At 44.7% G+C, this 22501-nt stretch overlaps 1 protein-coding gene across 13 annotated transcripts in view; it reads right to left on the bottom strand.

The window, feature by feature from the left end:
- The window catches only part of GRIA4 (glutamate ionotropic receptor AMPA type subunit 4), a 361383-nt gene that overhangs the window by 118247 nt on the left and 220635 nt on the right, over nt 1–22501 (bottom strand). For all 13 annotated transcript variants that reach the window (XR_008889509.1, XR_008889510.1, XR_008889511.1 and 10 more), the window contains one exon: nt 756–809. Coding sequence is in view for 10 of the 13 variants with exons in the window: in XM_056561599.1 (XP_056417574.1) it covers nt 756–809 (54 nt within the window). In the remaining 3 variants the exon portion in view is untranslated. The remainder of the gene's footprint in view (nt 1–755; nt 810–22501) is intronic.

The following is a 22501-nucleotide window of genomic DNA, read 5'->3' as shown; positions in this document are numbered from 1 at the left end:
TGATGTGAAGGAGGGAGCTGGTATTACTGCTTCCTAAATCTGTGACTCACTAGATAAGGCAGCAAGCAGACTATCTGCTGCCTTATCTAATTTGTCATAAATCTAATGTAAGTAACACAAGCTCCTGCCTTCACATCACTGGTCTCCTTCTGAGCAGACAGAAGAGGGGGGTGAAGAGGGACTGACCTCTCTGCATTCAGAGACTGATATGTGAAGTCACAGCTTCAAAGAAAAAGAGCACAGCTGATATGGAGAGATCTGTGCACTATGGCTAAAAACATTATATCAGTAAGTAGCTTTAATATGCTTTTTGACACCATTCACAGGTTGTTTCATTTACCATACAACCTCTTTAAAGTATGTTTCTATTTTAACTGACTTTTTTTAGTTGGTGGTATTTTTTTTTTTTTTTGCCGTGAACTAATTCATATCTGGATAGGTTTTGATAAATCTCCCCCAGTGTGTATTTCCAAGTAGGTAAAAAATAAGGAAAAAAACATTCCTCAATGGCCCTTCTTTTTAGAGGTGCTGATTTCCCACGGATAACTAGTTCTTCCATACAGAATCGGTGCACACAAATTGAATGTATAATGATGATGATAAACGCTCTTTTGATTAGTCTTTAATCAGATGTGTGATGAGCAGAGACCAAATGAATGTGCTACTCTTATTTTTCCACTGATTTTGCCCCAATTGGAGCTGGGAAATGAAAATAAATAGGCTCTTAGAGCAAATTAATGAACACAAATACTTACTAGATTTGCAATAATGTAATGATAGCCTTTCACATGTTTCCCAACACTCACAATCTGCAATGAAAGAAGACATAATATTTTAGCCATACACGCAGCAGCACAATAATCACAGGATAATAACCATAATGTAGTAATAATAGGAAAATAAAATGCACAACCGTTCCAGATAAAAAAGTAACATTGTTTGAGTTGGAGTTTTATGAATATATTGGCCACTTGGCTGGAATAATGAAGACCTTTGCTATTTCTCAAGCATATTTAAGCATTGGAGGAAGGAAAACAGAAGGAAGCTCTGTTATTCTTGCTAGATATTAAGATCTAATAAATATTAAGGGTAAGGTCACAAATGGTGTATTGACACTGCAGATGTGCTACTGACCGCCTCTAGAGTGTGCCTCCTACTTTGCCCGGGTGTCCTGGTTTGGCAGCAATCTGCCACTACGACTAAGCTGTGAGCTGTGGGCATGCGCAGTGTACTCAGACATCGCAACCACTCCCTCTGCTCTCTCGAGCAGCCGTGATCTCCGTGAATATGCTGCACATGCACAACTCGCAGCTCATAGCGGCGGATTGCTTCTAGGAGCAGACAAATCAGGATGCCCAGTCTAAGTAGTAGGCACAATTTGGGGTGGTCAGTAGCACATCCACAGCCAGCATCAAATAAGTGGCAGATGCGCTATGTGTGACCTTACCCTTAGGGAAAACTGTCATCAGTGCCACCGAACTAACGAGCTGTTACAGGTAGGCAGTGTGGGTGAAACTGATGACAACCATACTAACGTGTCCGCAATCCATGCTCCCATTGTTCCGGTATCTTCATCTGTTCTCTCGGTTCTGCCAGCAGGCTTAGGGCACAGACGGGGCTTTGTGATGTCACCATTGCTGTTTATCTGCTCGGCCCTGCTGCAAACAGGCCTAGGGAAACAGCAGCGGTGACGTCACAAAGACCCGTCTGTGTCCCGGAAGGGAACAGATGAAGATACCAGGAGAATGGAGTGCGGACACTTGAGTGGGGTTGTCATTAGTGTCAACAGCACTACCTGCCCGAAACCGCAAGTTAGTGCAGTGACACTGATGACAGTTTTCATTTCATCTTCTTAGTTTTTCTAAAGGGGAGTACCACAATTACCTAAAAACTATAAAACAATCATAAGGAAGCGATATATCCAAATTAATATCAAAAAGTTTTATAGATTGGAACATCACAACAACCAAACAACTAAATACTAAAATATAGATAAAATATAAATATATAAAGAATTCTACCTAATGATAGCCATAAAGATCACTAAAACTCCTCCTTGTAGTTTCTTCATCTTCATCGGATGTTATTTATTCTCTACAAATTTTTCTGCTTTATGTATTTTCTAAATTTACAATTAATGACCATATAAGACTTTATCACAAGTTTACAGATGACCAGAGAGCTTCTATAGTCATGGTCCTTCGTTTTATAATCACATAAGTTATAATAACACAATGGACACAAATGTTGGCATTCTATTAGGAAGGACTATAGTGGTTCCCTTCTAATTTCGCACCCTGGATCCAGGTCATTGTGGTTCTATGGTCCCAGTCTCTTTGGCACTACTTCTCTTTAATGACCCTTAGCTCTTTCATCCATCTCAATACCATGGTAGGACTGCAGGTAATTTACTTGGTCTGTCAGATGTTTATGTTTCCAGTTCTATGGTACTAAATCAAAGTCAAGAGTGGCAATAATGACATGTCCTAGGAGGGTAACAAAGCCGTAACAAGCACATAGAGCACTAGGAGATATTACCTTAGAATGAATCCAAAGTGCTTACCACCTATAAAAATGTCACCTCCGTTCCACTTTCCTCTAACATCTCTATGATAGATTAGCTGCCCAAATTCTTAATATTGCTTAATATCTTGAGAGCTCCAAGAGGAAGATACATCACCAAGTTTTCTTAGATATCAAAAAACCTTTCAGAATACATTTTAGGAGCAAAAATTAGATGACACACTGTATAAAAGGTACACAGTAGAAAAGGTCAATCTAGATTCCTCTACAAAAGTCTCAGACCTCATGGACGTGGCTTCATTTTGACTACTATTCCAAAAAATCTAGGGAGCTAAACTGTATCAACATATACCATCTACCACTGATGTCATATGGAGGCATACAGAGTCTTGTATGTATTCATATAAAATAAAGGCATGTTCCACTAGTTGTTATATTACCAAGGTATTCTAGGCAATTTGCACAATAAAACTGGCTTTCATGACTTGCTATGTGTTTTCTAAACTTTTTTACTAAATGTGGTTGTAGGTTCAGTGAAATGGCTGTGGTTTAAATGTGCCAGAAATGTACTACATTTTATTCCACATTTTTGGCATAAAAGTAGGAAAAGTAATGCAAACGCATTCAGAAAAAAATCAGACCCTTCCACATTTTATTTTGTTGCAGTCTTGTGCTTAAATTTTTTTTTTTTAAATTACACCCCCCCCAATAATTCTGCACTCAATACCCCATTATGAGAATGTGAAAACAAAATTAAAAAAAATTTCGCAAATTAATAAAATAATTAAATAACTAATTTTGTATGGACTATCACACTGGCTTTGCGATCACACTTGAAATTTAGCTCTGGTTCCTCCCATTTCTCTTGATCATCTTTGAGATGTTTCTACACCTTGAATGGAGTCACCTGGGGGTAAGATCGGTAGAGTGGACAGCATGTGGAAAGACACAGTCCTGTCTATATAAGGTCTCACAGATGACAATGTATATCACAGCAATGAGCCATGAGAGATAAAGAACTGGAGGCACAGATCTGGAGACAGGTATGAAAAATGTCTGCTGCACTGAAAGTTCTCAAGAGCCCTGAAGCCTCCATAATCCTTAAATAGAAGACATTTGAAATAACCAGGACCCTTCCTAGAGCCGACGCACCCATCTAACTAAGTAATTGGGGGAGAAGGGCCTTGTTAAGAGAGGTGACCAAGAACCCAATGGTCACTCTGGCTGAGCTCCAAACATCCTAAAACTTAATCTAAGGTCATTCATCAATGTAGCACTCCACAAACTAGGCTTTATGGCAGGGGCCAAAAAAAAGCCTCTCCTCGGTAAAAGAAACATGAAAGCCCTCTTGGAGTTTCCAAAGAAAGCACCTAAAGGTTCTTTGGTCTAATAAAACCAAGGTTGAACTTTTTAGCCTTAAAGGAGTACTCTGCCCCTAGACATCTTATCCTCTATCCAAAGAATACGGGATAAGATGTCTGATCGCGGGGGTCCTGCGGCTGAGGATCCCCGCGATCTTGGCAGCGGCACCCCAGACATCCAGTGCACAGAACGAACTTCGCTCCGTGCCGTATGACTAGCAATTCGGGGCGGAGGCTCGTGATGTCACAGACACGCCCGGCTCGTGATGTCATGGCCATTCCCCCTCAATGCAAGTTTATGGGAGGAGAGTGACGGCCATCACGCACCCTCCCATAGACTTGCATTGAGGGGGCGTGGCCGTGACATCACGAGCAGGGCGTGTCTGTGACGTCACGAGCCTCCAGCACTGCACCTGACGCTCTAAACGAACGCTGGGTGCAGCAGGGAGATCGCGGGGGTTCCCAATGGCGGGACCCCGGCGATCAGACATCTTATTCCCTAATTCTAAGTGTCAAGTCCCACCTAAGTGTCATGTCTGGATGATACTAGACACTGTTCATAACCTGCTTATTACCATCCCTACAGTAAAGCATGGTGGGGACAACATCATGCTGTGGGACCTTTTCAATGGATGAGGGGGGATGGTGAGGTTTGAGGTAAAGCTGAATGGAATAAAACACAGAGATATTGTTAATGAAAACCTGATCCAGAGTGCTCTGGACCTCAGACTGGGCCAAAGGTTTACCTTCCAACAATGAGGGTAATTTATGAAATCTGTACTTCTGTGCTTCTTGTTGACTTCAGAGCAAAAATTGCGGTGAAAGTGGCGGCCATGCAACAATTGTATTTAATGTCACAAGGACCTTAATACAATTGCCGCATAGAGTTTAATAGAGCCGGGTTGAATTGCTCTGTGATAACTTCTAAATCTGGCCCGTGCGACTTTTGTGAGACTTTTCACAAAAAGCTGCACATGATAAATTAGTGACCACTGCACAAAGTGCTCTAAATAAAATCTCTTCATGGTCAAGAAATTTAAAGGGGTACTCTGGTGCTTACACATCTTATCCCCTATCCTTTGGAGGGATGCCCGTGATCATGCACGTGGCACCCTGTTTGTAATCAGTCCCTGGAGCGTGTTTGCTCCGGGACTGATGACGTCACGCCCCCGCCACCGTGTGACATCACGCTCCGCCCCTCAATGCAAGCCTACGGGAGGGGGCGTGATAGCTATCATATCCCCTCCCGTAGGCTTGCATTGAGGGGCGGAGCGTGACGTCACACAGGGCGTGACGTCACACGCCGCCGGCCCTGCGGTCGACCGTAATCAGTCCTGGAGCAAACACGCTTCGGGGACTGATTTCAAACGGGGTGCCGCGTGCATGATCACGGGCGTCCCCAGCTGTGGGACTCCCGCGATCAGGCATCTTATCCCCTATCCTTTGGATAGGGGATAAGATGTGTAAGCACCGGAGTACCCCTTTAAACAGTCTAAATGAAATGTCACGGAACAAGTTGAACGGGGCAAGCCTGCGACTTTTCCTGCAACAAATTTAGATAAAAAAAGCAGTCTAAACAGATTGCTAAATTCCCCTCGTTGACCCTAAGCACACAGGAGCAGCTTAGGGACAACTCTGTGAAGGTCCTTGAGTGGCCAAGCCAGAGCCCTGACTTGAACCCAATCGAACATCTCTGGAGAGACCTAAAAATGTCTTCCACCAGAGAAAAGAAGAATGGAGAAATGTTCTGCCTGACATCCAGGGGTGGGCAAAGCGGGGGGTTTCCATGGCAACCCCCCATCTTCAACTGCCATTGGTCAGCATTCATTGCTGACTAATGGCAGGGGATAGGAGAAGGCTGCAGCACTGCAACCTCACTCCTATCCCTCAGGATGATCGGGGCTGTCACTGACAGCTCCGATCATCCCTATTTTCCAGGCGATCGGGTCACCAGAGACCCAATCAGCCCGGAATAGCAGGGCCCCCCTCGACAATGTGCCGGGATGCCTGCTGAATGATTTCCGCAGGCATCCCAGTCCGGTCCACAACCAGCTAACCAGAGAAGCCACTAAGAACCGCCCTGATGACTCATGGTTCAGGTAGTATCAAAGTGATAACAGGTTCCCTTTAAAGGAAGGATAGTTCCAGGACATAGGAAAAAGATGTAAGCTTGCTTGCAACTTTAGACCAACTAATGAATATGTTTTGCAGTTTTGTTCACACTCATAAGAAACCATTACAAATATTTTTAAATATTGTAATTTATGCATTTTTTCATGGAGTTGTCACATCATACAGACCTTTCTACCTTAAAGGGGTACTCCGCCCCTGGCATCCTTTGGATAGGGGATAAGATGTCAGATCACCGTGGTCCCGCTGCTGAGGACCCTGGGGATCACCGCTCATGACATCACGGCCCGTCCCCTTAATGCAAGTCTATGGCAGGGGGCGTGGCGACCGCCAAGCCCCCTCCCATAGACTTGTATTGACGGGGGCGGGCCGTGACGTCACGAGGGGCAGAGCCTTGACGTAACGATGCTCCGGCCCCTGGATTGCCCGTCATTATGTGCAGAGCGATCTCGCTATGTGCAGTAATGATAGCGGGGTGCTGCAGCAGTGATCCCCGGGGTCCCCAGCAGCGGGACCCCGGCGATCTGACATCTTATCCCCTATCCTTTGGATAGGGGATAAGATGTCTAGGGGGCGGAGTACCCCATTAACCTTTCTTTGAACTTAATGTATTATTGTCACCTGCTAGCAAAACCATAGATGTCACGATGCCGGCTGGCAGGTAGTGGATCCTCTGTGCAAGAGAGGGATTGGCGTGGACCGTGCTAGTGGATCGGTTCTAAGTCACTACTGGTTTTCACCAGAGCCCGCCGCAAAGCGGGATGGACTTGCTGCGGCGGTAGTGACCAGGTCGTATCCACTAGCAACGGCTCAACCTCTCTGACTGCTGAAGATAGGCGCGGTACAAGGGAGTAGACAGAAGCAAGGTCGGACGTAGCAGAAGGTCGGGGCAGGCAGCAAGGATCGTAGTCAGGGGCAACGGCAGGAGGTCTGGAACACAGGCTAGGAACACACAAGGAAACGCTTTCACTGGCACAATGGCAACAAGATCCGGCGAGGGAGTGCAGGGGAAGTGAGGTATAAATAAGGAGTGCACAGGTGAACACACTAATTAGAACCACTGCGCCAATCAGCGGCGCAGTGGCCCTTTAAATCGCAAAGACCCGGCGCGCGCGCGCCCTAGGGAGCGGGGCCGCGCGCGCCGGGACAGGACCGACGGAGAGCGAGTCAGGTACGGGAGCCGGGGTGCGCATCGCGAGCGGGCGCCACCCGCATCGCGAATCGCATCCCGGCTGGAGGCGGTATTGCAGCGCCCCGGGTCAGTGGATCTGACCGGAGCGCTGCAGTAACGAGAGTGTAGCGAGCGCTAAGGGGAGGAGCGGGGACCCGGAGCGCTCGGCGTAACAGTACCCCCCCCCTTGGGTCTCCCCCTCTTCTTAGAGCCTGAGAACCTGAGGAGCAGACTTTTGTCTAGAATATTGTCCTCAGGTTCCCAGGATCTCTCTTCTGGACCACAACCCTCCCAATCAACTAAAAAAAAGGTTTTCCCTCTGACCTTCTTGGATGCCAGAATCTCTTTGACGGAGAAGATGTCCGAGGAGCCGGAAACAGGAGTGGGGGAAACAAGTTTGGGAGAGAAACGGTTGATGATAAGTGGTTTAAGAAGAGAAACGTGAAAGGCATTAGGAATACGAAGAGAAGGAGGAAGAAGAAGTTTGTAAGAGACAGGATTAATCTGGCACAAAATTTTGAAAGGACCAAGATAGCGTTGTCCCAACTTGTAGCTAGGGACACGGAAGCGGACATATTTAGCGGAGAGCCATACCTTGTCTCCAGGAGAAAAAATGGGAGGAGCTCTTCTTTTCTTATCAGCAAACTTCTTCATGCGTGATGAAGCCTGTAAGAGAGAATTTTGGGTCTCTCTCCATATGATGGAAAGATCACGAGAAATTTCATCCACAGCGGGCAGACCAGAGGGCAAGGGGGTAGGGAGGGGAGGAAGAGGGTGACGGCCGTACACCACGAAAAATGGGGATTTGGAGGAAGATTCAGAGACTCTGAAGTTATACGAGAATTCGGCCCATGGTAGAAGATCTGCCCAATCATCCTGGCGGGAGGAAACAAAATGTCGTAAATAATCACCCAAGACCTGGTTAATTCTTTCTACTTGTCCATTGGATTGAGGATGATATGCAGAAGAAAAGTTTAATTTAATCTTGAGTTGTTTACAGAGAGCCCTCCAGAATTTTGACACGAATTGGACGCCTCTATCCGAGACGATCTGCGTGGGCAACCCGTGAAGACGAAAAATGTGTACAAAAAATTGTTTAGCCAACTGAGGCGCTGAAGGAAGACCAGGAAGAGGGATGAAATGTGCCATTTTGGAGAATCGATCAACGACCACCCAAACAACAGTGTTGCCACGGGATGGGGGTAAGTCTGTAATAAAATCCATACCAATCAGAGACCAAGGCTGTTCGGGGACAGGCAGAGGATGAAGAAAACCAGCGGGCTTCTGGCGAGGAGTCTTATCCCGGGCACAGACAGTGCAGGCTCGCACAAAGTCCACGACATCCGTCTCCAGAGTCGGCCACCAATAGAAGCGAGAGATGAGTTGCACAGATTTCTTGATGCCTGCATGACCTGCGAGATGGGAGGAGTGACCCCACTTGAGGACTCCGAGGCGTTGGCGTGGAGAGACGAAGGTCTTTCCTGGAGGAGTTTGCCTGATGGAGGCTGGAGAAGTGGAGATCAGGCAGTCAGGAGGAATGATGTGTTGCGGAGAGAGTTCAACTTCCGAGGCATCCGAGGAACGAGAGAGAGCATCGGCCCTAATGTTCTTATCGGCAGGCCGAAAGTGAATTTCAAAATTAAATCGGGCAAAGAACAGAGACCACCTGGCCTGGCGAGGATTCAGCCGTTGGGCAGACTGGAGATAGGAGAGGTTCTTGTGATCGGTGTAAATAATAACTGGAAATCTTGATCCCTCCAGCAGATGCCTCCATTCCTCAAGTGCTAATTTAATGGCTAGAAGCTCTCGATCCCCAATGGAGTAGTTCCTCTCCGCCGGAGAGAAGGTCCTAGAAAAAAACCCACAAGTAACAGCATGCCCGGAAGAATTTTTTTGTAGAAGGACCGCTCCAGCTCCTACTGAGGAGGCATCAACCTCCAATAGGAAGGGTTTAGATGGGTCAGGTCTGGAGAGCACGGGAGCCGAAGAAAAGGCAGACTTGAGCCGTTTAAAGGCGTCTTCCGCTTGAGGAGGCCATGACTTGGGATTGGCATTTTTTATGGTTAAAGCCACGATAGGAGCCACAACGGTAGAAAAATGTGGAATAAATTGCCTGTAATAATTGGCGAACCCCAAAAAACGTTGGATAGCCCGGAGTCCGGAGGGGCGTGGCCAATCTAAGACGGCAGAGAGTTTGTCTGGATCCATTTGTCGTCCCTGGCCAGAGACCAAGTATCCTAGGAAAGGAAGAGATTGGCATTCAAACAGACATTTCTCTATCTTGGCATAAAGTTGATTGTCACGAAGTCTCTGAAGAACCATGCGGACATGCTGGCGGTGTTCTTCTAGGTTGGCAGAAAAAATCAGGATGTCGTCCAGATATACAACAACACAGGAGTATAAGAGATCACGAAAAATTTCATTAACAAAGTCTTGGAAGACGGCAGGGGCGTTGCACAGGCCAAAGGGCATGACCAGATACTCAAAGTGTCCATCTCTAGTGTTAAATGCCGTTTTCCATTCATCCCCCTCTCTGATGCGGATGAGATTATAAGCACCTCTTAAGTCCAGTTTGGTAAAGATGTGGGCACCTTGGAGGCGATCAAAGAGTTCAGAGATGAGAGGTAGGGGGTAGCGGTTCTTTATCGTGATTTTATTAAGACCGCGGTAGTCTATGCAAGGACGTAGAGAGCCATCTTTTTTGGACACAAAGAAAAATCCGGCTCCGGCAGGAGAGGAGGATTTACGAATAAAGCCCTTTTTTAAATTTTCCTGGATGTACTCAGACATAGCAAGAGTCTCTGGGGCGGACAGAGGATAAATTCTGCCCCGGGGTGGAGTAGTGCCCGGGAGGAGGTCAATAGGACAATCATAAGGCCTGTGAGGAGGTAGAGTCTCAGCTTGTTTTTTGCAAAAAACATCCGCAAAGTCCATATAGGCCTTAGGGAGACCGGTTACAGGGGGAACCACAGAGTCACGGCAAGGGGTACTGGGAACCGGTTTTAGGCAGTCCTTGAAACAAGAGGGCCCCCAACTCTTGATCTCCCCAGTGGACCAATCCAGGGTTGGGGAATGGAGTTGAAGCCAGGGTAGTCCAAGGAGAATTTCGGAAGTGCAATTGGGGAGGACCAAAAATTCAATTTTCTCGTGATGAGGTCCGATGCACATTAGAAGGGGCTCCGTGCGGAAACGTATGGTACAGTCCAATCTTTCATTGTTTACACAATTGATGTAGAGGGGTCTGGCGAGACTGGTCACCGGGATGTTGAACCTGTTGACGAGAGAGGCCAAAATAAAATTTCCTGCAGATCCGGAATCCAAGAAGGCCATAGTAGAGAAGAAGAAGGCAGAGGCAGATATTCGCACAGGCACAGTAAGACGTGGAGAAGCAGAGTTGACATCAAGGACTGTCTCACCTTTGTGCGGAGTCAGCGTACGTCTTTCCAGGCGGGGAGGACGGATAGGACAATCCTTCAGGAAGTGTTCGGTACTGGCACAGTACAGGCAGAGATTCTCCATGCGGCGTCGTGTCCTCTCTTGAGGTGTCAGGCGAGACCGGTCGACCTGCATAGCCTCCACGGCGGGAGGCACAGGAACGGATTGCAGGGGACCAGAGGAGAGAGGAGCCGGGGAGAAAAAACGCCTCGTGCGAACAAAGTCCATATCCTGGCGGAGCTCCTGACGCCTTTCGGAAAAACGCATGTCAATGCGAGTGGCTAGATGAATGAGTTCATGTAGGTTAGCAGGGATTTCTCGTGCGGCCAGAACATCTTTAATGTTGCTGGATAGGCCTTTTTTAAAGGTCGCGCAGAGGGCCTCATTATTCCAGGATAGTTCTGAAGCAAGAGTACGGAATTGTACGGCGTACTCGCCAACGGAAGAATTACCCTGGACCAGGTTCAACAGGGCAGTCTCAGCAGAAGAGGCTCGGGCAGGTTCCTCAAAGACACTTCGAATTTCCGAGAAGAAGGAGTGTATAGAGGCAGTGACGGGGTCATTGCGGTCCCAGAGCGGTGTGGCCCATGACAGAGCTTTTCCAGACAGAAGGCTGACTACGAAAGCCACCTTAGACCTTTCAGTAGGAAACTGGTCCGACATCATCTCCAAGTGCAGGGAACATTGGGAAAGAAAGCCACGGCAGAATTTAGAGTCCCCATCAAATTTATCCGGCAAGGAAAGTCGTAGACCAGAAGCGGCCACTCGCTGCGGAGGAGGTGCAGGAGCTGGCGGAGGAGATGATTGCTGAAGCTGTGGTAGTAGCTGCTGTAGCATCACGGTCAGTTGAGACAGCTGTTGGCCTTGTTGCGCTATCTGTTGTGACTGCTGGGCGACCACCGTGGTGAGGTCGGCGACAACTGGCAGAGGAACTTCAGCGGGATCCATGGCCGGATCTACTGTCACGATGCCGGCTGGCAGGTAGTGGATCCTCTGTGCCAGAGAGGGATTGGCGTGGACCGTGCTAGTGGATCGGTTCTAAGTCACTACTGGTTTTCACCAGAGCCCGCCGCAAAGCGGGATGGACTTGCTGCGGCGGTAGTGACCAGGTCATATCCACTAGCAACGGCTCAACCTCTCTGACTGCTGAAGATAGGCGCGGTACAAGGGAGTAGACAGAAGCAAGGTCGGACGTAGCAGAAGGTCGGGGCAGGCAGCAAGGATCGTAGTCAGGGGCAACGGCAGGAGGTCTGGAACACAGGCTAGGAACACACAAGGAAACGCTTTCACTGGCACAATGGCAACAAGATCCGGCGAGGGAGTGCAGGGGAAGTGAGGTATAAATAAGGAGTGCACAGGTGAACACACTAATTAGAACCACTGCGCCAATCAGCGGCGCAGTGGCCCTTTAAATCGCAAAGACCCGGCGCGCGCGCGCCCTAGGGAGCGGGGCCGCGCGCGTCGGGACAGGACCGACGGAGAGCGAGTCAGGTACGGGAGCCGGGGTGCGCATCGCGAGCGGGCGCCACCCGCATCGCGAATCGCATCCCGGCTGGAGGCGGTATCGCAGCGCCCCGGGTCAGTGGATCTGACCGGAGCGCTGCAGTAACGAGAGTGTAGCGAGCGCTCCGGGGAGGAGCGGGGACCCGGAGCGCTCGGCGTAACAATAGACACAGACAAGCTCCAAGTCACATTACAATATGGGTGGTTACATATATACACTTTAAGCAAGCAGCTGATAAAATGGTGGATGGGAGGTATGTATCACAGGCTTCTTGCCTCAGTGACATAAGAATGGACTTTGGGTCCGGATTTTGGAAGTGACTGAAGGTTCTGGAGATAAAGTCACTCCCATGCTCCAGTTCTGTGGTGTGTTGGAGTCCTGAACCTGATCTCACAGGTGTGTGAGCACTACCAGAGAGCAGCAGAGAGGAGTTGTTCTGACGCAGCTTGTCTGTGGTATGTTGCATACTGATACACTGCACCAAAAATAAGACTAACTGAAAGTGCCAAGTTTTAAGCTCAAAAGTTTATGTTATATACACTGCTCAACAAAAATAAAGGGAACAATTAAACAACACAATGTTACTCCAAGTCAATGACACTTCTGTGAAATCACACTGTCCACTCAGGAAGCAACACTGATTGACAATCAATTCCACATGCTGTTGTGCAAATGGAACAGACAACAGGTGGACATTATAGGCAATTAGCAAGACACCCCAATAGTGGTAGCATGAGACGGACTTTACAATGCACACAGGTGGCTCAGGTAGTGCAGCTCCTCCAGGATGGCACATCAATGCGAGCTGTGGCAAGAAGGTTTGCTGTGTCTGTCAGCATATTGTCCAGAGCATGGAGGTGCTACCAGGAGACAGGCCAGTACAGGAGACATGGAGGAGGCTGTAGTAGGGCAACAACCCAGTAGCAGGACCGCTACCTTCGAATTTGCGCAAGGAGGAGCCGGAGGAGCACTGCCTGAACCCTGTAAAATTACCTCCAGCAGGCCACAAATGTGCATGTGTCCACTCAGACGGTCAGAAACAGACTCCATGAGGGTGGTATGAGAGCCCGACATCCACAGGTAGGGGTTGTGCTTACAGCCCAACACCATGCAGGACGTTTGGCATTTGCCAGAGAACACCAAGATTGGCAAATTCGCCACTGGCGCCCTGTGCTCTTCACAGATCACAGCAGCTTCACCCTGAGCACATGTGACAGACGTGACAGAGTCTAGAGACGCTGTGGAGAACGTTCTGCTGCCTGCAACATCCTCCAGCATGACTGGTTTGGCGGTGGGTCAGTACTGGTTTGGGGTGGCATGTCTTTGGGGGCCGCACAGCCCTCCATGTGCTTGCCAGAGGTAGCCTGACTGCCATTAGATACCGAGATGAGATCCTCAGACCCCTTGTGAGACCATATGCAGGTGCGGTTGGCCTTGGGTTCCTCCTAATGCAAGACAATGCTAGACCTCATGTGGCTGGAATGTGTCAGGAGATCCTGCAAGAGGAAAGCATTGATTCTCTAGAATGGCCCACCCGTTCCCCAGACCTGAATCCGATTGAGCACATCTGGGACATCATGTCTCGCTCCATCCACCAACGCCAAGTTGCACCACAGACTGTCCAGGAGTTGGCGGATGCTTTAGTCCAGGTCTGGGAGGACATCCCTCAGGAGACCATCCGCCACCTCATCAAGAGCATGCCCAGGCGTTGTTGGGAGGTCATACGGGCATGTGGAGGCCACACACACTACTGAGCCTCATTCTGACTTGTTTTAAGGACATTACATCAAAGTTGGATCAGCCTGTAGTGTGGTTTTCCACTTTCATTATCAGTGGAACTCCATATCCAGACCTCCATGGGTTGATACATTTTATTTTCCATTGATAATTTTTGTGTGATTTTGTTGTCAGCACATTCAACTATGTAAAGACGAATTAGTCCATTCATTCAGATCTAGGATGTGTTATCTTAGTGTTCCCTTTATTTTTTTGAGCATTGTATTACAATAAACTCAAGACCTACCAATACCTGCCTGTTTGGGTAGGATTAGTAGCTAGCAAGACAGTTTAAAGGGTCCCGTTATAATACACATATATAGCATTAACATGTCCAGGCAGAGTGTTCCAGATATAGCAACTATATGGGGAGATTTATAAAAATCTGTTGAGAGGAAAAGTTGCCCAGTTGCCCATAGCAACCAATTTGATCACTTCTTTCATTTTGCAGAGGCCTTGTTAAAAATGAAAGCAGCAATCTGATTGGATACTATGGGCAACTGGGCAACTTTTCCTCTGGACATGTTTTGATAAATCTCCTCCATAGCTATGTAACAATATATATATATATATATATATATATATATATATATTATTTTTTAAACTGGTCATTTTACGATGCTTAACTTGAGTTATGTTGAGTCAGGAGGAAAGGTAAGGAAGGATAACCTCATTTAAAGAGTTAAACTACATTGTGACAGTATTCTGTAATAATACAATATCTATATTGTGAAGCATTTGATACCCCTATTACCGACATCAGATGTTTCCCATTTCACACAGTAAATGGAATCGTCGATCTCCGCCACTAGATGGAGATCACTTGCTGCACAAGTCATCGAAAACAGCACAGAAATAAAAGGAAAAAAAGGCATGATAACAAAATGTATTTTTTTCATTTCATGCTTTTATCCAAAGAAAAAATCAGCAAAGCTTTAGAGGCAATGACACAGATAAAACAGAGAGTATACTATGAATTTCACACACACAGAAAAATGAGGTTCTGCCCATTGGATGATTTTTACCTATTTTGAATGTTTTAGGCCAAAAAAAAAAAATAAAGAAAAAAAAAAAAAATTCAGTGCTTCTCTCTAATATTTAGCAAACTTTAGGCTAGGTTTCCACTTCTTCTTCTTTTGCAAAAACGCCAATAAAAATGCCCATTCTGCCGTATGGCTTTTTTGTTGTGAAAAAACGCTGTGACCAGATGCAGGCTGCAAAGTCAATAGGGAACTGCAAAATGCCATATCCACTTGGCTCCCTGGAAGTTTTTCAAAAACGACCTCTTTGTTGACACTTTGGCATTTTTTAAAGGAAAATGTTTGCATTTGCCTCCCTTAGAAGTCTATGGGAGTGCAAAAATGCCAAGAAAAACAGCATGTGGGTTTTAACTTTGGTGTTTTTGCAGGCGGTTTTTATTCCTTTTTGGACTTTAGCGATCCAAAAAGTCATGGAGATACCTTTTTAAATAAAATTTCTAAGGGAACCATTCAAAAAATAAATAAAAATGATACAGTAGTGATGTAAAAAAATTATTTAATGAAATTTATCTTTTTTATAACAACATTTTTATAAATTTTTAAACAGGGATCAATTTATGTGGGCGGGCAGGGAACTAAAAATGTAGCCGACAGTAATAAAAATTTAGAAAGGGGCCATTTAAACGTAAAAATAATATTTGTTATAATTCATTTTGTTAAACTTTTTATTAATAATGTTTTTCAATGTGTTGAATAAAGTATGTGTTTTTTTTTTACTTTTTAAACTTTTTTCTTATTTTTTTTTTTTTACATTTTTTAGGTAGTACTACTACTCCCAGCATGGAACACACTGTTCCATGATGGGAGTAGTAGTACATGTACTAATTGACAGATCGCCCCAGTTGTCAGAAGTTGCAATCCTCCTGTATAATGTATAGATGTGGCAGGTCGGCAACTCTTCTGTGGTCCTGCACTGCCGTATATATACACCTATTAATATTTCCCGCAGAAAGCTGTGATTGGCCAGATGGTTCCAGCCAATCACAACTCTCTGAGGGAAATATGAATAGGTGTATATATATGTCAGTGCATGGGACCATAGAAGAGCGGCCGCCCGCCCGCATATATACATTATACAGGAGGATTACAGCAGGTGTCAGGAGTGACACCCGCTGTGATCTTTCCTTAACAGCAGGTACTTCTGCTCCCAACATAGAGCACACTCTGCTCCATGCTGGGAGCTATAGTACCTGCATTAATAGACAGATTGCAACAGGTGTCAGAAGGGACACCCAGGGCGATCTGTCTATTAGTACAGGAACTAGTACTCCCATTATAGAAAAGTGTTTTCCATGCTGCAAGTAGTAGTACTACCTAAAAAAATTACAAAAATTTTTTAAAAACACACACACACACTTTCTTAAACACATTATTAAAATACATTGCTAATAACATTTTTAACAAAATTAATTATAAAAAATATATTATTTTTAAATGTAAATGGCCCTTTTCTACCTTTTTATTATTGTCGGTTACATTATTAGGTGCCTCTGTAGGGTACATCTTTTTCCATCCCTACTGCATCCTTTTTTTTTTTGGTATCCAACAAATTTAGAAAAAAAACACCAAAAGAGCCCAAAAATGCAATTTCACTCAAAGACAAAAACGCCAGAAAAACTGCCAAATCGTAGGAAAAAGCTGTGGCAGTTTTTCAGGCATTTTTACTAGCGTTTTTTTAGGTTTAAAAAAAAAACCTAGTGGAAACCTAGTCTTAGGGTAGGTTTACATGTGGCTTATTTTAATGCCTATTTGCTGCTGCATTTTTTTCTACCCATTTGTCAATGTAGCAATATCAGCTGCGTATTTTGTTACCCATTGACTTGAATAGGTAGAAAAATACGCAGTAGCAAATACGCAGCAAGATATGGCACGCTCGTCCCTACCTTTAGGGAAAAGAGTCTCTTAGGGTCTATTCACACAGCAGAAAGCCCAATAGACTTCTATGGGATTCCGCACTTTCATTCACACTTCTGAATTTCTGCTTGTGGAATTCCTCTATTGGGCTTTCATTTGAGGTGGAAATTCTGCTGTGTTAACAGACCCTTTGGCACTTTAGAACCTCTGAAGACCAAAGAAAGACAGAATATTCAAAAGAAAGGATTTTTATTTGACTTTCTATACAAAGATATAAAACAAAAATAAGACACCTTTATAATAAAAAATAAAAATAAAAAATGGCATACCTTTTTGTCAATGTTTTACAGGGATGAGCCTCTTAAAGGAGAAAAGTAGACTTAATGTATTATTTATGTTTTTCTGCAAGCCCCATATAAGTAGACTCCTGGAGGTCCATCCCCCAGGACCGCTGCTGTTCATGAGACCATCCCCGCCGGCGCCTACACTCGCTGTATTCTCCAGGTGAAACAGCCTGTGAATGCGCTGGAGAGGGTGAGTATCTTGCCAATGATGTGGGGGGTTCTGGGACCGATGTCATGAAGGCTGTTCTACTGGATAAAAGGGGCTGCAATCCTTTTAGTCAACTCTTACCCCTACTGTTTTGGGAATCACTCACCGGTTCCATTGCATCAGTAAGGACTTTATATACCATACACAGGTGACTGAACCTCTAGACAAATTCATACCTTGATATTATTTGGGATTCTCATGAGTTCCAGACTACTGCATAGTTGTAATTTGTCTTACACAGGCAACAATCTTACATATATATATATAATAAGATATAAAAAAGGAAGTAGGGCACTGATCTTCAACCTGTGACTCCCTAGGGTGTTAAAAAAAAAAAACTACAAGCCCCAGTAGGCCTCCATAACTGCCTACTGGAAGTTGTGTGTTTGCAACAGCTGGAGAGTCTCAGGTTGGAAACCATTGAAGAAGAACGTGATTCACACATACAAGGTTAATGGAATCTACAGACTTTCAGTAACATAATGAAAAAAACTGTATGTGATCATGATTGATATTTTGCATATTTCACCAGGAATTCTTAGTATAGCTTGGATAAAAAATGTGCTTCATACTACAAAACTGATGATGTACGTTACAATTAGAAATTCTAATTATGAAGAACATGTAAAATACTTTGCCACAATCTACATCAAGTCCATCAATACCAGACATTGATAGGCTTGTCCGGATATCTTGTGAAAGAACAAGTTGGCTCCAAAAAACCTGCTGAATGGGTTCAATGGAATTATATTTTGTGTTCTACCTGGACATTGACCTTGTGGGCACACTTTAAGGGATACTCTGCTGGAAAACATTTTTTTTTTAAATCAACTGTGTCATGACCGACTGGGGGGACAGGAAGAGTGAGCCATAGGCTCTTCCTAATAACACTCTCCATGCCTACTTGTCCATCCGCCCTAAACGGTGGATCGACATCCACGGTGCCGGTCCCTACCTGAGCTAAAGTGCAGTGGGCGTTAAAACAAATAATGAAGAAAGCCAAAGACAGAATATGAATACAAAAAACAGAGCAGAATATGGTGTACTAACAAACTGTTCAGAAACCGGAATCCAGATAACGGCAAATATGAACAAATGAACTAGACAAGGTATAGAATGAGTAAACAGCAGAAATCAGGAAATGCAGGGGATGAACAGAACTGAATGTTAAAAACTAAACTAATCAGGAACATAAAACACTGTTCACACAGAACACTAACATAAACGGATACTAGTTCAGAGGACACAGATCAGTGATAAAGTACAGAGGACACTATAGACCAATGGTAATGTACAGAGGAGACACTAGATCATTGATCTTGTACACTATGATCAATACAAACACTAATTTTTTTAATCCCTTCATGACCCAGGGCTTTCCATTTTTGCACTTTCGTTTTTTCCTCCTTACCTTTAAAAAATCATAACTCTTTCAATTTTGCACCTAAAAATCCATATGATGGCTTATTTTTTGCACCACCAATTTTACTTTGTAATAACATCAGTCATTTTACCCCAATAATGTATGGCGAAACAGAAAAAAAAATCATTGTGCAATTGTTTAAAGTTATCTTCTGACGCCTATGTTTTTTCTTTTTCCACATACGGGGTGGTTTGAGGGCTCATTTTTTGCGCTGTGATCTGAAGCTTTTAGTGGTTACATTTTTGTATTGATTGGACTTTTTTGATAGTTTTTTAATAATTTTTTCATGATATAAAAAGTGACCAAAATACGCTATTTTGGAATATTTTTGCGTGTACGCCATTGACCGTGCTGACCCCTTAAGGACACAGGGTTTTTCGTTTTTTGCCCTTAAGTTTTTTCCCCCTCACCTTTTAAAAATCATAACCCTTTCAATTTTGCACCTAAAAATCCATATGATGGCTTATTTTTTGTGCCACCAGTTCTTCTTTGCAGTGACATCAGCCATTGTACCCATCAGTCATTTTTCTGCGTATGGGGCGGTATGAGGGCTCATTTTTTTGCACTGTGATCTGACGTTTTTAGCGGTACCATTTTTGTATTTTTCATGGTATAAAAAGCGACCAAAAATATGTTATTTTGGACTTTTTTTGTGTGTACGCCATTGACCGTGAGGTTGATATATTTTTATAGTTCGGACATTTACGCATGCGGCGATACTACATATGTTTATATTTATTTTTATTTACATGGTGTTTTTTTTATGGGAAAAGGGGGGTGATTTGAACTTTTGTTAAGGAAAGGGTTAAATCACATTTATTAACTTTTTTTTACACTATTTTTGCAATGTTATAGCTCCCATAGGGACCTTTAGCATTGCACACACTGATTGCCAGCACTGTTCCCTGCAAAGCCATAGCTTTGCATTGATCAGTGTTATCGGTGGTCGATTGCTCAAGCCTGCATCTCATCGCCGAAGGGACACGCCGGAGGAAGGTAAGAGGACCTTCGCTCGTGTCCCAGCTGATCGGGACATCGCATTTTCACTGCTGTGGTCCCGATCAGCCCCACTGAGCGGCCGGGAAGCTTTCACTTTCATTTTAGATGCGGCGTTCAACTTTGAACGCCATGTTTAAAGGGTTAATAGCGCGCGGCATCGCGATTGCTGCCGCACGCTATTAGCCGCGGGTCCCGGCTTCAGATACATGCCGGGACCGACCCGATATGACGCGGGGTCACCGCATGACCCTGTGTTAGATCGCGGGAGCCGGCCAAGGACGTAAATATACGTCCTTGGTCGTTAAGGGGTTAATTAACAATATATTTTTATAATTTGGACATTTCCACACGCGGCAATATCACAAATGTCTATTTTTTTTTTCTTTACACTGTTATTTTATTTAAATGGGAAAAGGGGATGATTCTTACTTTTATTAGGGAAGGAGTTAAATGATCTTTATTAACTTTTTTTTCCCACTTTTTTAATGCAATGTTATAGCCCCCATAGGGGATTATAACATGCAGTACATTGATCTCTCATACTGATCAATGCTATACCATAGCATAGCATTAATCAGTGTTTCTGCCGCTTGACTGCTCCTGCCTTGATCTCAGACCCAGAGCAGTCATTTGTCAATCGGACAAGGAGGAGGAAGGTAAGGGGCCCTCCTTGTGTCCTGCAGCTGTGGTGTCTTGGCGGTCCCGAACAGCCCACTGAGCTAACCGGCACTTATTAGCTTTCACTTTAGACGTGGCGATCAACTTTGAACGTCTCAAAGGTTAATAGCGAACAGCACAGCGATCAGTGGCACGGGTCCTGGCCGTTGCTAGGTACCAGGCCCGACCCGCCGTGGCCCCGCATTAGAGAAAGGGAGTGGACCCAGGACGTACCGGTACACCCTGGGTCGGGAAGGGGTTAAGATCAGCAATCATGAACTCTATAAAAACGGATAAGAAAAACCAAACTCCACAACATGGAGGAATACAGGTCAGGATACCAAAGCAGGAATTATACAAAGCCCTATAAGAAATTATACTAGCGAGACACACAGAATGAACACAGAATAAGATACAATACAAAAGCAGAACGGGCATCCTAAAAACCGACAAATGTACTACAGACTAAAATCAATAATAATCAGGACTACTAACCATGGTTAAAATTCAGGAATATTCAAAATAAATACAAAGTGCGTGATAAAACAGACATGGTCAGAATTGCACAAATCACCAGCCCCGAATACAGACCAAGCTGGGGATTTAAAGCCACACCCAAACTGCAATAGGGTGAAACTATTAGCTCTTCCAAGCCTAGGAAGGAATAGCACAGAAACTGCTCAGACATAAAAACTAATGTCTGAACAGACCCAAAGACAGAAAAACACAAAAACGGACATTAAAAACGTATGCCAGAAAGTTTAACAGATTTGTAAATTACTTCTATTGAAAAATCTTAAATCTTCCAGTACTTATCAGCTGCTGTATGCTCCAGAGAAAGTTCTTTTATTTTTGAATTTCTTTTCTGTCTGACCACAGTGCTCTCTGCTGACACCTCTGTCCATGCCAGGAACTGTCTGGAGCAGAATAGGTTTGCTATGGGGATTTGCTCCTACTCTGGACAGTTCCTGACATGGACAGATGTGTCAGCAGAGAGCACTGTGGTCAGACAGAAAGGAAATTCAAAAAGAAAAGAACTTCCTGTGGAGCATACAGCAGCTGGAAGTACTGGAAGGATTAAGATTTTTAAATAGATGTAATTTACAAATCTGTTTAACTTTCTGGCAGTAGTTGATTAAAAAAAAAATGTTTTCCAGCGGAGTACCCCTTTAAGGAACATACAGATGTGTCCTTCCTTAACTTTCCTCTTGGCTCAACATACCCCAAGAAGGGACAAGATGAAGATGTTTCCAAATCACCACAAGTGATATGTGGCTATCCAACAGTTTTTTTTTGCCAAAAAAAAGGTATGGTTACACTTCTCTCCCAATTCTCAGTGTAGGGTTTAACTGCTGATTCCTTTTGATTAGCTTTGTAGAAAGGTAAGGATGCATTCACACTACGGAATGTCCTCCCGGAGAAATTTAGGATGGACATTTCGTGCACAGCAGCGTTGACTGATTCGGATGGTGCTAGGATCGTTCAGATGTGTACTTCCACCATTTATGGCATTGCACATCTGAGTGGATCAGCCGAAGGAAATTCTGCCTTTTGTACAGTAGAAATGGAAGGCTGCTGTGCGGGAATTTTTGAGCGAAATTTTTTATGCTTAGAAGTTCCCTAGTATCAATGCACCCTAAGGACCCAATCACATTGCAAAAATTCCAAGCCCAATTCAATATGGACATTCTAGTACAGCAGCCTTCAATTGTTTTCAATAAGTTTCTGCTGCACCGCGCAAACGGCAGATTTTCTTTGGTGAAAAATTCTGCTGCGGAAATGCAAATTCCAGACTCTGCCGAAAGAATGAACATTTTCAGAATCCTCTCGGGCATGCATTGCCATCAATGGAAATGGCGCCAGTCCGAGCTGTCCTAGTGCCTACTGACCAATCTATTGTCCCCCGTGAGCTGTTAAAAAAGTCCCCCATGTAGCCTAAGCCAGAAGGTCCGAAAAGGTTTTAACCCCTTAAGGACCAAGCCCATTTTGACCTTAAGGACCAGGCCAATTTTATTTTTGCGTTTTCGTTTTTTCCTCCTCATCTATTAAATCGAAAACTCTTTTATATTTCCATCT

This window comes from Hyla sarda, chromosome 2 (assembly GCF_029499605.1).
Source record: "Hyla sarda isolate aHylSar1 chromosome 2, aHylSar1.hap1, whole genome shotgun sequence".
NCBI classification, from domain to species: Eukaryota; Metazoa; Chordata; class Amphibia; order Anura; family Hylidae; genus Hyla; species Hyla sarda.
Note: the sequence above shows the minus strand (reverse complement) of the source record. Positions and strands in the feature narration are given on the sequence as shown.